Source organism: Ixodes scapularis, unplaced genomic scaffold, assembly GCF_016920785.2.
Source record: "Ixodes scapularis isolate PalLabHiFi unplaced genomic scaffold, ASM1692078v2 PGA_scaffold12__126_contigs__length_90152505, whole genome shotgun sequence".
Lineage (NCBI taxonomy): Eukaryota > Metazoa > Arthropoda > Arachnida > Ixodida > Ixodidae > Ixodes > Ixodes scapularis.
This window is the reverse complement of record NW_024609838.1, coordinates 9,288,211-9,303,748: the sequence shown is the minus strand read 5'-3', so window position 1 is coordinate 9,303,748 and position 15,538 is coordinate 9,288,211. Positions and strand designations below refer to the sequence as shown.

General features: G+C 48.2%; 1 protein-coding gene across 1 annotated transcript; it reads left to right on the top strand.

The window, feature by feature from the left end:
• Positions 1-149: 149 nt before the first annotated feature.
• On the top strand, positions 150-6,468 carry LOC8035126. The gene is made up of 5 exons (XM_029974839.3): positions 150-260; positions 4,419-4,835; positions 5,512-5,649; positions 5,737-6,141; positions 6,292-6,468. The coding sequence occupies exons 1-5, from the start codon at positions 213-215 to the stop codon at positions 6,466-6,468; spliced, it is 1,185 nt and encodes a 394-aa protein (XP_029830699.3). The 5' UTR covers positions 150-212.
• The last annotated feature ends 9,070 nt before the right edge of the window (positions 6,469-15,538 follow it).

The window sequence follows — 15,538 nt, the reverse complement described above, 5'->3', positions numbered from 1 at the left end:
CAAACAGAAAGAATTTTGAAAATAATTTCAAAATAGGTGTATTCAAGCGTAATAATGCGGCCAGGTAACGCAAGCTACCGCCCGATAAAAAAAGAAAAAAAAAAAGATAAGAAATTACGAGAGGTTTAGTGCTGCTCTTGTGGCGCGAGGTTCGATATTGAACACGGACCCACTTATTAATCTCGCGTCCAATAATATGTAATGCTCGCAATATGTCCATTTGGGTCCCCCACCCAACGTTGACCCCACCCTTTAGAACGGTGAGTAGGGGGCATTATAAAGTTTCCTTCCTAGACGAGCAGGTGTTTGCGAGCTCGTCTTGTAAGCGTTGCCTCCCACCCGTGACCCTCGTTGTCGGAGGGAGCAAAGCTGTCGAAGCTGGCGGTCCCGTTGAAGTCTCTTCTAATTGAAGCCAGACGGCCGGACGGCCACAGAGTTCTCTCTTGTACTGGGGTCCCCTCGACGCGTTTTACGGACAACGGTGGGTTGGAAGGCGAGCAAGTGTTGCGGAAGGCTACACGAACAACATACACGCTACACAATATGTTTCTTAATTTTTGGTATTTTAGCGTAGTTCCCAGTGGAAATTTTCCTCCGAGAAGACAAACTGAAAACAAGCAAAAAGAAATATTGGTGAACCTCCCGAGGCTTTCCCTTCTAACTACTAACAGGCGTTCCAAGCAACTGCTCTGGAGCCTGTCTGATCTGCCGGTGCGAGACAACACTTTTTCTGCCATCGTGTGATATGATCGCCGAGATTATTTTAACGAGCCTTTGAGGTATGGCCTATTATTCTTAGCTTAGAGTAATACGTCCGAATGGCAAAGAAGTTATCAATTCCTGCAAGTAGAAGAAAAAATAACTTTTTGTAAGACTAATTGAAACATTTTCGCCTTAAAATAGACAGCATGTAGGAGAGGCGTTTCACAATATCCTCTTCACATTCACGAGAAAGGCCTGTGAATCTGCTTGAATGACAGTGGATACTATAGATTACAATCGCAGAACACAGAAACATGATGAACACCATGGACGCGTGTTCCAAAATTTACTCGATCTTACCCCAGGGTAAGGGTTTTGTACCCCTTGGCGTTCTAAAACCTACCCGCGTCCAGCGTTTTTCAATCTGTGCTGTCACGTGATACGATCCGCCGGAGTAACTCGGATTCGTATGAGTAAGATTTGGAACACAGCCCATGATGGTGCCCTTTTGACGCTGTCCGATTGATCCCATCAGCTCGTAGCGTCGGCAAGACCAACTCAACTCTCTGACGTCAGGCCTGGTGGGCAAACGCGGGCTTGTTTGTAAACAACGTGTTGGTCGAGTTGTTTGCCTGTTCGCTCGCGGGCGCGCCGCGCTTAAAGGGATACTTCAACGAAATTTGAAATATTCCCGTCGTGTTCAAAAATAGATTAAATATGATCCACAATATCCGTAAATGACAATCGCACGTTTGTATTTTGATCCTGGTGGCTGTATTTTTCATTATAAACGGCCCACTTGGCAAGCGCTCGGAGAAGGCCCAGCTTAGAGCACGTGACATCCAACGCAATCGTGACGTAGGTCGTCTCAAGACGAGCAAAGTTACGGCGAGGCTGACGTCGAGAGGATGGCCTAGTCGTTCCAGCCACCGAAGCGGCTGCTTTTGTACGAATTTTGAGTGACGGGTTAATCTTCTATAATCTTCTAGGGGGACAATAGCGACTTCAGCGACACACAAAAGGGATTCTCGGGAAGAGGGGAGTTCCTCCTTCCCCCCTTCTCTCGTCGTGGCCGGAGGCGAGACAACCTCCGTCACTAGCTGTCAAGGTTCCTAGACGAGCATTACAAACGAGGCGTTAGCGACATCCACCAGGTGCTCTTTGCTAATCGTTTAATTCGTTTTAAAATTCCCTTTCGAGACTTTTTTAACAAGATATTGGTATGTTCCATGTGATACTGCTCTTTTGAACACATATAGACCAAAAAATGAGCGCCGAAATTTCGTTGTAGTATCCCTTTAAAGATCGCTACGTCCTGGACGCTGGATCATTGCCTTTACGTTGTCATGTACGCAGGCATAGACAGAACAGCGTGTCATCGACTAACGGAAGCTGCAGATACGATACGATACGATACAAACTTTATTTTTCACCCCAAATACAAGTGGTGAATGGGAGGCCGGAGAAAAAGCTGCAGAAATGCAACTTACAAGGGCACCGCCCCCCCCCCCCCCCCCCCCCATTCAGAAGCTACGACGGAGCATATATAATACAGTGGTCAAAAAAAAAAAAAGGAAAATAAATGAACAAATTGATTATTTGGCTGTTTGACAATTGCACAACATCGATATTTTTAACAAAATTTCAACTTTTTTTTTTTTCATGTTGGTCCTGCATTTCGGAATTTTCTAGGGCTAGTGATTTCTCCGTGAATAATAAACGCTTTTTTCTTTTAAATCAGACAGTTGAAGAATTATATTTCGGCGTCTCAGTGCCGCATATTTACACGCCATCGTTAAACGATAGTTACAGATTTGGTGTATATTCATAATGTTGTATAATTTGAACATTGAATGCGTATGATGTATGTAGGAAACCTTTTACCTGTATTATTCTTAGCACTTTTTTTTTTTTTTGTTGCAATAAGTGTATTTATGTAAGTTTGGGAAAGACGTATTACCCCAGATAAGGGTGCAGTAGCATAAATGAGAATAATATAGGGAATTGTACAAAACCTCTTTTACGCTGGTTCGAGGGACTTGCCTATGCTTATTTATATTTCCTCCGACTTTGCCTAATTTAGAGCAGAGATATTTCACGTGATTAGTCCAGAGCATGTGTTTGGAAAAAAAAAATAATGACTCCGAGAGTTTTTACGCTATTTACAAATTTAATGTTTGAAGACTCGAAATTAGGAGGACTATAAACTCGCGGTTACTTGAACCGCGTGGGCGAAACATTATTGCTTTTGTTTTTGAAGTATTTATATTCAGGCAATTGGATTCAGACCATACTTTTAACTTCGCAAGAAATCCGTTAGCTTTATTTATGAGGCCCTCTTCCGATATATCAGAAGAAAAAAAAAGAAACACTTGTGTCATCCACATAGATTATATATTTACAGCTTGAATCAATGCTCACAGTATCATTAATATATAAAAGAAAAAGAAGAGGTCCTATAATACTTCCTTGGGACACTCCTGCTGATATGATTAATGGAATTGAGTTCCCATAATTAATTTGCACAACCTGGGTACGATATTCTAAATAGGATTTGATTAGTGCATGTGGAAGATCACGAATGCCATACGCCAGGCACGTAGCCAGGGGGGAGGCCCATGGGGCCCGCCCCCCCCCCCCCACCCCAAAATCCCCCTCCTCCTGAGGAGGAGGGGGGAGGACCTCCTCTCCCCCTCCTCCTCATACAGCATTTTGTCATGGGCGCCCCTCCTTCCTCCCCCCCCCCCCCCCCCCCCCAAAACCAAAATCCTGGCTACGTGCCTGCCATAGGCATATAGTTTATCTATACAAAATTAAATGATTAATACAGCCAAACACTTCTTTGAAATTTTTAAGTATTTCTTCTTTCTGAACCAATAACGCTGTCTCTGTTGACCTATTGTTTCGAAATCCGAATTGACCATCAGTAATTTTAGAGTGTTTATCACAAAAGTTAACAACACGAGAGTGAAATATTTTTTCGAGACTTTTTGAGAACGCATGGATGTATAAATACAGGAACGTAGTTCCCCACTTCATTTTTGTTACTTGCTCTAAACAGCGCTAAAACTTTTGCAGTTTGCATTTTTTGGGGAAAAGTGCCAGATTATATTGCGAGGTTGAATATGTATGCTAGACATGGAGCAATGATATCCATCACATACTTTATGTTAGACATGAAGCAATGATATCTATCACAGATAGAATATGTCCCACCCTCCTTTCGAGCGTTTATCACCCAAGCGAAAAATGTCGAGTCACTGGGCTGCTACGCGTGCGCAACGTCTGAAGTTTGCAGAAGAATGGCAGTGCGCATGCTCAGAATGAGTACCACAGCATGTGCTTCGCTTCGTTGTGTACATGTATATGTCGGCACGCAGGTTGAGGGCACGAATAGATACGACCATGAACACATACGAAAAGTGCATATCCCTGTTCATGATTGGTTGGATGATAATCGAACACATACACAAACATAACGAACACCATGACGTGGCGTTTTTGACGTCACGTCGACTGCGCCCGGATTTAGGATAAAAACGGCAGCGGCAGTTCCTGCTAGTTCTGATCAGTTGGTTCTACGGTCGCAGGTACAACAGACGGACCTCGGTAAGTTCGGACTCGTCGAATGTTCCATATGTAGTACGTCAGTTTTCTTGCTCTACTGTGCTAAATGTTCTGTGGCGATTTCCCACGTTTCGCCGCTTGCTTTCCAGATGATGATTGCTCAAGGTCAAGCCACCTCCGCCGGTCAAGAAGCGCCGGCCGAAGTCGCGCCGGCCGAAGTCTCGCGGACGACTCGCTTCAACTTCGTGGCTCGCCTGACCGCTCTGCCGGCGGTGATCGCCCTCCGCGACGTGGCAACACAGTCATATGGTCGCGCAAAGAACAGCAGCGCCTTCGTTGCCGTTCCCTTGCAGCTGGTTGAGCTCGGTGTCCAGCTCGTCGGGGAAAGAAGTCTGCCTGTCCTGGACAGGTTCGGTCCCCAGCTGAGCTACGTCGACGGTCTTGCCTGCCGAGGACTAGCAGCCTACACGGATCTTGCCCAGAAGCAACCCTGGGAAGTCATGATCGACACAATGGCTTTCGGCCTTTCCAAGCTCGTTAGTGTCAAGGACTACGGAATGTCCAAGGTACGTGGGGTACCATAGGGTGTTTTTCACGTGACGTTAGTCCGCCATTTTCTTTTTAGATGAAAGTTTGATAGTGACAGATTAATTCTTCAAGATGCTCGCCTAAGCACACTCATAAAAGCAAAATGGTGGGCATATCGTTATTATACTCCGCGACAACTTTTCTTGGCAATGCAGTGGAAGGTACAGGCCCGCGTCCCCTCTCCCATTTTTAAGTTACGCAGGCTCTCTTCCTCCCCCATTTCCGGGGAGAGGAGGAGAGCCCGCGCACACTCAAAATGGGAGAGAGACGCGGGCCTGTACCTTCCACTGCATTGCCAAGAAAAGTTTTCACGGTGACTGGATCCTTGAAATGCTTGCGTACGCATCAGACGGCTCATAACAGAATGGTGAATTTAATGGCATCGATAAAAGCCCCGCGTAGTTGGTGGCAGGAAAGAATCCCGTGTGCTCCGCCTCGAGCGCGAGCTTTCTGCCTTCGATAGCACTTCGGCGCACGAGCAGCCCGACGGAAGGAAACTGGCGCGTGGCTTTTACCTGGTTGCAAACTTCTCACTGGGACTCTAATATACCTTAAAGAGGACGTTCTAAGATCATGTTCGGTCCCATACCCTTCACTGATTTAGGCGTGCCGCCACTTTAAATGCTCGTCGCCGGTTTCTTCTCTCCCTTTTAGGCCCAAGTCGTGAAGACAGTTGCAGCAGGTGCCCTTCATGTCACCATCCACCCCGTGCAGTCTCTCTCATTGTGCAAACGTCGAGCCTTCAACTGCAGCTTGAAAGCGCTTGAGGCCTTTGATGCTGCCCTGGACGAGGTAGTTCCATTATTGCCACATGTATTTTCCACTAACTTTCTTTGCCTTCCAACTTTCCACTGACGCTTCCGCGCACGGTCTTTTCAGCACATGGCTTCCCGAGCAATCGACCTGCCCGAACGCTCATCTTCGAGTACGCCAAACTTTGCCACACTTTTCACTCTCTTGGACGCTGTTGTCTTCAAGACAGTTGCTTGTGCCAAAGCCCAACTCGCTGCTTGGATTACTGGCCTGCGTCAGCGGATTGGCCGAGTTCGGTTCTTCTTTACTGTCCCTATGGACCCTCCACAAGGCCCAGTACGTGCGACAGTGTCCAATTCTTACATGGTTTGGCGTTCTGAGTCGTCTGCTTTCGCCACGGACCCTTGCCAAGCTCCTGGTCTAATCGTATGCCGTCATCATGACCACTGGGATGCATCTCCCTTCGCTCCTCGTTCGCGGCCTCGGCGCACGTCCCGCAAGAGCCGAAGCCGTACCCGCCTTGCTAGACTGGTGCGTCTCTTTGAATATCGCGTCGATTCTTGAAGCCGAAAGCGAACTTGCATGGCTTTCAGCCTGCGTGCCTTTTGCATAAATTTGCATAAATCAACAGTGGTTCTTATGTCTTACATTATTGTTTACATGTCGTTCATTCCTTAGCAGGTTCCTGTTGCCCGGAACGAGGGCCCGAACGAGACAGCTGAACAACCGACTGAAAGGTCTTCTAACAAGCCATCTGACGAGTCCGCTGAACAACCGACTGGGGGCTCGTCGGACAGGCTAGCTGAACACGAGTCTTCCGCTGATGCGACCACAGCAGAAGACGCCGTGGCGGCTTAACCAATGGTGTAACTGCTCCAGCCTTGTGGTTTTATTCAGGCCTTGCGAGGTCTGTTTTACGTAAAATAAACTTTTTTTATTCCGATTCGCCGTTGTTAGGATTCCTCACTATACCGGTCATCATATATCGCGTGATGAGTTATATGCCCTTCCGCTCAGGGGCAGACCCAGGGCTCCGTTTTTATTATTATTATTTTTTTTTTTTGGGGGGGGGGGGGGGGGGTGGGGGTGGGGGTGGGGGGGAAGCCTTGTAAAAATACTATTCTCCTTTTCTTTTTTTGTGCACCGGGGTTAAAATGTTCTTCAAGAAGGTGGGAGGAGTGTGGGTCGACCTTGTTTCGGGGGGGAAAAGGGGGGGGGGGGGGGCGGCCGCCCCCGTGCCACCCCCTTGCATCCGCCCCTGCTTCCGCTGGCATAAACTCTGTTACTCTGGTGCTGGAAATGGCGCCTGCACTTAGCGATCTCAAATTGTATGGCGATTTGCTGGGCAATTGTGTTGGATACCTGAAACGTTCTTGCATCACAAACGTTTAGCGATACTGGGTTGTGTTACGTTTGCGGGCAGCCCACCGAGGCGGAGACTGTAGTTGGTCTGACTGCGTTTATTGCCTCTCGGCAGCAGGACGAAGAAGAGCCTCACGCTGCTATATAGGCGCAGACGCTTTTATCTGTTCCAACACGGCACTATGAGCCGCTGTCGCAGCAGGTTGACGGTGACGCCCTCGCTAGCGTTGATAAGCGAGGCCAACAAAACAACAACATAACAGTTGCCAGACGCCCGTGCATGCCTTGCACGTGACGTCACGGAAGGACAGGGCTTTTCGCCATGTTGGGTGTGGACTTCACACAGCGCGGATGCGCTTACAAGGCGTAGGGTATGCCGCTAACCGCCCGGACATGCGCTGACATCAGTCTTGTACACGTTACTAAAAAAAAGTAATTGATTACAATTACTATTACTCATGGCTAAAAAGTATTAGATTACTTGATTACTCGGCAGCAAAAGCAATTGGACATTACTTTAAGAAGTAACCGCTACTTTTCCGATTACTTTATTGTGTGAAGACATATATTTAGCACTCATAACAATGAACTTCTTCCAACCTCGAAACCTTGCTTTTCGCAAAGACCATGTAGGGGAAATACAGGATCTTGACGGGGTAACGGACATTTCCTTGAACGTCATTTCATCGAAAGCCGTTTCATCGAATGAACGGACATTTCATCGAACGCCGTTTCATCGAATTTCTCTGTTATGGCTCTGTACCGAGTTTTGGGGCATAACAGTGCTTTATAGATGTTTCACCTTGCACTTGTGAAATTGTTTTGAAGGTGGTGTCAAATTACTAAGAATAAAGACAATTGGCATAAAAAGAAATAAAAACAATTGGGTATGCGACTTACTTAAAAGCTTTACTCATGTACACACATGACTGAAACCACGACACTGCAAATAAAAGACAGACACTTAAAACACTTCTAAGTGTCTGCTTTCTGTTTTTGTCTCATTTTTAATTGTTTCATGTGACATGGAGAGGAGTCATTGTTTCATGGAGGCTTTCTTCTCGAAGTAGGATATGTTCACGATGGAACTTATCTCGTCACTGCACCCAGTGATATAAAAACAGAAAAAAAAAAAAAAGAATTAGATGAATTAAGTTGCGTATAAAAATTAAAGCGAATTCAAAAATATTACAGACTGTAACGTTGTTCGATGAAAAGGGGTTCGATGAAACGGCTTCTATGAAACGGCGTTCGAGGAAACGGCGTTCGATGAAACGGTGTTCAATGAAACGGCTTCGACGAAACGGCATTCGATGAAACGGCGTTCGATGAAATGTCCGGACGCAATCTTGACGTGTTTTAGACATTCTTCGGTTCTGGATCTCCTATGGGCTGCGGGTTGGTACCCTAAGCAGGATTTTTTTATATTTCTGTGCGTGTGTGCGTGAGGAGGCTAGTTTGAACGAAGGACTTACAAAGCTACATTCCGCCCATACTCTCGAGCTCTTCTCTCCCAGCTCAGTGCGTACAGGTGGTCGAGCTCCTCCTCGACTGCCCTTTTGGTCACATGACCTCCCCGTTAACCAATCAGCGTCGAGCAGCTCACTTCTTTCCCACCCGATAACGATTATAATCGGTATCAAGCCTCGCGGCCATGCTTTGATTTGGGCTTCGCGATATGCCGAACGTCTATAGCCAAAGAACGCTAAAACGTGTGGCAGGAAGTCTGCTTGGTATCTGCCGGACGCAGTGCAGATGCCCGCAGGGATTTCCCACCAAATGGCACCTCAACTCACGGTGATGTGACAATCTGAAAAGGCACTCGTTTAATAATCTGTATGGTCTGGGTTCGATTCCCGCCTGGTGCAAGGGCTTTCTTTTCACTGCGTTGGCCTCTCCCCTTTTTTCCGCCACCTCACTTAAAAAGCCACGCTTTTAGCAAACTTCACCTTTATCCAGGCTTCACAAAATGCCGAATACCTATCCAAAAAACGTTTCACGTTAATATATAGGGTGTCCCAAGTCACCAGGTTCGATCTAAAATGAACCGGAAAAATCGACGCCTGCACGTAGAACCCCGCAGGGGGCACCTGTGAAAGCAGGTGTTTGGAGGGTGGCGTCTCCACGGACCCCGAGCCATGCGGGTTCGCCCGCCCACGTCTGGCTGTGCGTGGCTTTCACGTGTCCGGGGGAAAAGGGCATCCTGGTGGTTGAGCCGAGCCCGGGGTAGGTTTGGACCCTTCGGGGCCCCCCGGGCGAGGCAATACACCACTTTGGCCCCCGCTTCCCGTAGACTGGTGTCCTGGCTTGACCCGACCAGGATGATTCAGTCAATCGCCACTTCTACTATCCCCTCCCTTCTTTCACGCTTGTCTTCTCCTTCTTTTCACTCTTCTCATTTCTCTTCTTTCCTTTTTCAACTCCTTTGGCGGCAAGGGCTAACCTTGGGTGGCTACAGAACTCTCTCTTTACCCCCACTTGGTTATAGCATCCTAGTAGCACTAGTAGAGTAACATACTCAGACAAGCCAGACCTGTTATGAGATGTTACCTATCCCCTCGTTGGACTCCGTGGTGGGTGGTGCGCTACAGATGCCGAAGTTTTTTGCCCCTCATATGGCGCCCCTCCTCTCTAAACCCGGTTCAAGGCACGCTTCCAATAGGCCTCGCCCTGAGCCCTATGTCACTGAAAAAGCCCCTGAAATGGGAACATTTGCATTTTGTCATTCACTCGAACCTCGAAGACAAACCAGTGTCGAAATTGTCCCCCTTTGTGGTAGCCAAGGTGCTAGAAAACCTCCATTGGGTTTTCACACAAAGCGAAAAAACTCCACTCCGGCGACCTTCTCGTTGAAGTAAATACAAAAGTTCAAAGTGAGGCACTCTCCAAGATGACCAGCATAGTGGACGTCGAAGTGTCCGCGAGCCCTCACCGGACGCTCAACACGATCCGTGGAGTCTTCTCTGAAGAAGACTTCCTCGATGCTAGTGAGGAAGAAATTCTGGAAGGACTGAAAGATGCTGGTGTTGTCGCTGTCAAACGTATTATGTTTCGGAAGGATGACAAGGAAACTCCATCAAAGCATGTGATCTTGACCTTTGCGAGACACACCCTCCCTGAAACAGTGAAGGCGGGTTATCTCCAGTGTCTCATCCGTCCCTATGTTCCCAACCCGCAACGGTGCTTCCGCTGCCAGCGCTTTGGGCATGGGTCACGCAGTTGCCGAGGAAAAGAAACTTGTGCGAAATGTGGAAGCCAGGAACATGTTGCTGACATCTGCGAGGCGGCGGCCCGCTGTAGTAACTGCAGTGGGCCCCACCCAGCTTACTCCCGCACCTGTCCCCTTTGGCGTCAAGAAAAAGAAATTCTTTCCTTAAAGGCAAAGGAAAATATCCCCTACCTGGAAGCCAAGAAGAAGCTGTCGTTCCTCTCAAAGGGAGGTTACGCCGAGGTGGTGCGCAGGGGTCCTGCACCACGCTCGGAGACTAGGGTTACTCAGGTCTCTCCTGAGATCTTGGCGGCTGACCTAAGGGCCCCATCCCATCAAGAGAAGCGGCATGCTGCTCCCCTGGGCAAGGACGGGCCAGCAATAGCCGTGCCCGCCTTCCCCTTCAAGACTATGGAGCAGGGTCAGCAGGCTCCCCCTTCTCGTAGGGAGGGCGCCTTAGCTGCTTCCTCTGGTCAGGACAGGTCAGCACCGTCTGCACCTGTCAACACTGGCCGCTCTCCTAAGGAGAAGAAGCGAGGCCCTCGGTCTCAGTCCCTGGAGAGGCAGCCAGCAACCAAGGAGCTGCGTGGCTCGCACGCAGGTTCCTCGTCGGGAAAAGAGGTGGAACAGATGGATGGGGTAGAACCCCTCCCCAGTACATCGACCACCCTTCCACCTAGTTCTGGTCGTGGCCGCGGATTAGGGCCCCGCGGCACAGACCCTCCCGGGCTAGCAGGCAAGTCTGCCTGCGGGGCACAGGTGAACACTGGCGCTGCCTTGTCTGCCCCCTCATCGACTCCGGGTTCTGACCAGGATGAGATGGAGTGGCAGACTACGAAGAAACAAAAATCGAAAAAACTCGTAACTCCTCCGAAGTGAGGCAACTGACTCACTTTTCCATGTGCTCCGGTTTTTGTGCCTAAAAGGGCTTCAGTACTCATACAGTGGAACTGTCGTCGCCTTCTAAGAAACCTGGATGATGTAGAGCACCTTCTGGAGGAGTACAAGCCACGAGCGCTGTGCTTGCAAGAAACTCATTTGAGTCCCAGCCATACCAATTTCCTCAGACGTTACCAGGTTTTCCGGAGGGATCGTCCGAGCTCTGTCAGTTCCTCTGGGGGAGTTGCGGATGGTTCTCCCGAGAGAAGTTCCCTGCACAGAGGTTCCACTGTCCACACCACTTGAAGCAGTGGCTGTTCGGTTCTTGCACCATAAGGCTCTTACAGTATGCTCTTTATATCTGCCACCCTCCTTTACTTTGAAATGTTCAGATTTTAACTCGCTGTTAGACCAGCTTCCTGAGCCTTTCCTTTTGATGGGCGATTTTAATTGTCACAACCCTTCATGGGGGAGCACACATCTGGATGTCAGAGGAAAAATTGTGGAGTCAGTTTTAACCACACGAAGTCTTTGTCTTTTTAATACGGGCCAGCCAACCTATTTTAGTCCATCATCTTTGTCATCAACTTCCACCGACCTTTCAATTGGTTCTGCTAGTTTACTTCCAGATTTTTCCTGGAGTGTGGATTCAATCCACGTGGGAAGCGATCATTTTCCTACTCTTTTAACCTGTAGCGTAGCCCCTCTTTTAAGGTGCAACCCCACCCTTGGTTAGTGTGATTCTGAACCGATAGATGGCGGTGGGATCGCCTTCCAGGCCTGTACATCAATGCGAGAAATCGTGTGTGGTGGCGCTTCGATACAGTGGGGTATTTTTCTATGTCCTGAATTTGACATCCCTGGTCCCTGGCTTGTTCTTCTCTGCACGAGCTTTCTTTGGAACGCGCACGCCTCCGCCAGTTCTCGTGCAAGGGGGCCAGTTAGTTGCCTACGCTCCGAGCTCACGTCTCCAGCAAATGTGGCAAAACAAAACTCGAAAATCGTCCTGAGCCAAATGGCGAGACACATGCATAACAAAACCACCGACGCGTTGAAAAATATAAAATTGCCCGTGCGCCGTTACCGGAGATTTCAGAGGCCAATTACACATACCTCAATGCAATCAGATTTCTATTGTCACAAATGAAGGTGACGAGAGGACGAACAGTGAACTGAAAAATAAAGGTTTCATCGGCGAACTTGTGCCAAACAAAAAAAGTAAAGAAAGAGCGTCGAGGCAGCAGAAACCCGGCGGCGATTCGGCAGCGTAATAGAGAGCGAGAGCGAGACTGACTCGACAATGTCGCGGGCAGCTTCTTATCTACAGTGCGTCACTATCTTGAAAGTTCGGCAAAGAAGGTTCGAGCGTCACGTGCTTGGGGCAAGGATGAACTGGCACTTTCGAGAAGAAGAAAGCAGGGCGAAAGTTACGTCTGGTGCTACAATGAACGCGAATCTTCTAGAAGTCCCTGACCGAGCGTTGCTTTTTTGGCTCTGCGGGCGGCAATAAGACGGACCGGCCCTTTTGCCGTGCATGTGTGGATTTCCAGGAAAACGTGATGACGTGATAGACATTGGTTTCCAAAATTCCAGCTTGAGGAATTAACTACCTAAAATATTAAAACAAATTAACTATCTTTTGGGCGGTCAGGTGTCTCATTTAGGTAGCTGGGTGTTTAGTTTGACCAAAACCACGAGGCTGGAAAACGCAAAAAATAACACTCAGGTTTAGATGTTGAGTTTGTTAAGCCCAAAGTAGGAGTGGTGCGGGAGTCATAATAAAAAAATGCCGAGGTTACTAATTCACTTACAGCAATCAATTATAAAAATTAGTTTTAATACGAATCCAGTGATAAATGCATGACTGGTCAGGCAAAGATTCTAGGTCTGTGGATAGCTTTTGCACATAGGTTAAAAAATGAAATGCCATGAAATGACCTTTTTACTTTTGCCATATAACTTTTGCATTAAACCGTCAATGTGCACTGAATGCCGAACAGGCATCCGTTTTCGTCTCGGTTTATTAATTCCTACACAAAAAAAATAAATAATGAAATATCGACTTTTTCTTTCCCTCCAACTGACCGCAAAACAAGCTGCGGTGTAATTTTGACGGTCGTGACGTACCCTGTTTCAGGAACCGGAAGTTCTCTCGGCACTAGGAGCATGGGAGCGTTAGCAGTTAGCGGCGGCGAGTTGGCGGTGTGCCGGTAGGTTTTACTGCGCTGATGGAGCTGATGTAACCGATGTATTTTCTGAATCGGCGCCTCTCATCGCCGCGCAAGCCATGGACAGATCGCAGCTGAACGAAATTCAATGATATATGTTGCGCTACAGCGACAGCATGGGACTAGTCCCATACCCCGGTATGCCTGTTGGGAAGTGCGGCGAGTCTTCCGGCGAAGACTCCAGAAGTTAACCCAACTGTCATTGTTGGTAAAAGGCGGCCCGTGTCTGTCGTTTGCAAAGCGACGTAGATAGAGACAAATGGCCGCGGCGTTTATCGCGGCCTCGGAGATGCAGGAGCGAGCCGACGTTAAGAAAGATACGTTTGAACTACGAGAGTGTCAGCAAGAGCCACGTAAATACCTGTTCACACTCGGAGCGGACGCGCGCGTTTGATGGAAATGCTGTATTCGCGCTGTTGGTAAGCGTTTCGGGACCGATCTCCTACAATTGCAACTCGATACTGACGCGACACTCGGCAAAGGAAGGTTGCGCCGGCATTGCGCGTATACCTCCCACGAACTGTTATAGCTCGACAGTGACGTGAAGTCTGTCAGAATAAAAATGGCAAACTAATAACAAAGTGTACACACCGCGTTACGAAGGTAATCCATACGGCGTTCATTTGAGCTCTATATCACACAAAACAAGAAGATAGAGTCGACGACAGTGTTCGTCAACACTGCCTCGAAAAACAAGGGAAAGAGATTGACCTCACCCCTTAATCTAAAATTGAGGTCAGCGATCAAAATACGGGAAGGGTCCACAAGGGTCGCGCGGGCATATTTCATTCAGCACGCCAGCCGGTCGTGGGCAGACGGTCTTGGCCAAGTAGCCTCGAAGCAGCGCTGCGCCGGAGCCGGAGTGCCTGCTTCGGAGTGCCTGCTAGGCCTATCTGCCGAGCTCGCTTGGTTTCGGTTCGGTGAATTTGTGCCGTTCTGGCTTTTCTCGGGTGTTTGTGGATCCAGCGTTCTTGTTCGTCGTGGTCTGTTTCAAGTACTTTTTTATTGCTACTTGAAGTCGGGACGCGCGAGAAGAGCACGTAGAAAAATAAACGTTCCTTCATCGTCGCGGCCAAGTAGCTGAGCCAGGCTCTGGCTGAGCCCAATGCTGTCGGCCCCAGTGTTCCCAACTATTTTTTGCGGAAGTCCCTACAAACATCTCTGAAAAACCCTACATGTCCCTACATCAGCACCGAAAGTCCCTACGCCCGTCCCTACTAAAAAAAAAAAAAAAAAAAAAAAAAAAAAAACAGCTGCATTTACGGCATATGCACCACAGTAGGGCCCTTGACGCTGTAGTCTTCCTTGAAATTTAATTAATTAGAAGTGGGGAATATTCTTTTCTTCCTGTTTTAGTGAGTAAATTAGTCCTCGTTCACCTAGTCCTTTCATTCTCTTCCAAATTCGTTTAGTGGCGGTAAATGTAACGAAAACAGACATCTTACGTGAACTGCACGCCCTGTGCCTTTCAGTTTGCATTTTAGGATATCCATTGCTCCCGTTTCCTTTTCCTGACTTCGTCTCGATCATGCCTGCATTCTCGAAGTTTCAAGCGGCGCTTTGTGCAGTCTTGGACGAATGGCCGCTTTCGCGGGGCTTCTAATAGTGATTTTCCTATGCGAGAGTTCTGTGTAGGCCACTGGTGTAAATAATTTAGCGCAGAAGAGAGGACATTCTCGTGCCAATCCCGACGGCCCGTTGCTCGCTTAATAATAATAATAATTTATTATCACTTCAAGCAGCAAACATGCAAATCCGCCTCACGTGAGCACCTTCGTGCTTGTTTGTGATAGCGGGCAGTTCCAAAGAGTAGGCCGCACGGGCTGTGCATTTGTTTCTACCGTGGTGGGATAGTGTATGAAACTAAATTCTGATCCGAATGGAGCCCCTGTCAATAGGGAGGTTTCGTAGAACGTTTTCGCCGTCCCGCAAGGCTCTCCGCAATTCGCTACGATAGCGTGAACTCCACAGTCAAGGCTATCGGCGCGCAGGCGCAGTAGCGACTTCTTCGTTGCGGAACGCTTAGCGGAGGGGGTAGTGCGGTCTACGAAAACTCCCTAATGTCATTACGCGAGCGTTCAGTAACGTCATGATTACGACTCTCTAGAGGTACCGATGTCGTGCCGAGACCGAAATAAATCTAAAAATTCGGATGCGTAAGCTACGACACTCTAGATGGTGGTGGATTTAATTTGTAAATTTATTAAAGAAATAATACTTGCCTCAGTCAAAAGTTGCAACGGAAAACAGG

Coding starts and splice junctions, on each gene's coding strand:
- LOC8035126 (XM_029974839.3), top strand. CDS start 213: ATGTCCATTTGGGTCCCCCACCCAACGTTGACCCCACCCTTTAGAACG. Junction 261..4,418: donor TGACCCCACCCTTTAGAACG/GTGAGTAGGGGG, acceptor CTTGCTTTCCAG/ATGATGATTGCTCAAGGTCA. Junction 5,650..5,736: donor TTGATGCTGCCCTGGACGAG/GTAGTTCCATTA, acceptor CGGTCTTTTCAG/CACATGGCTTCCCGAGCAAT.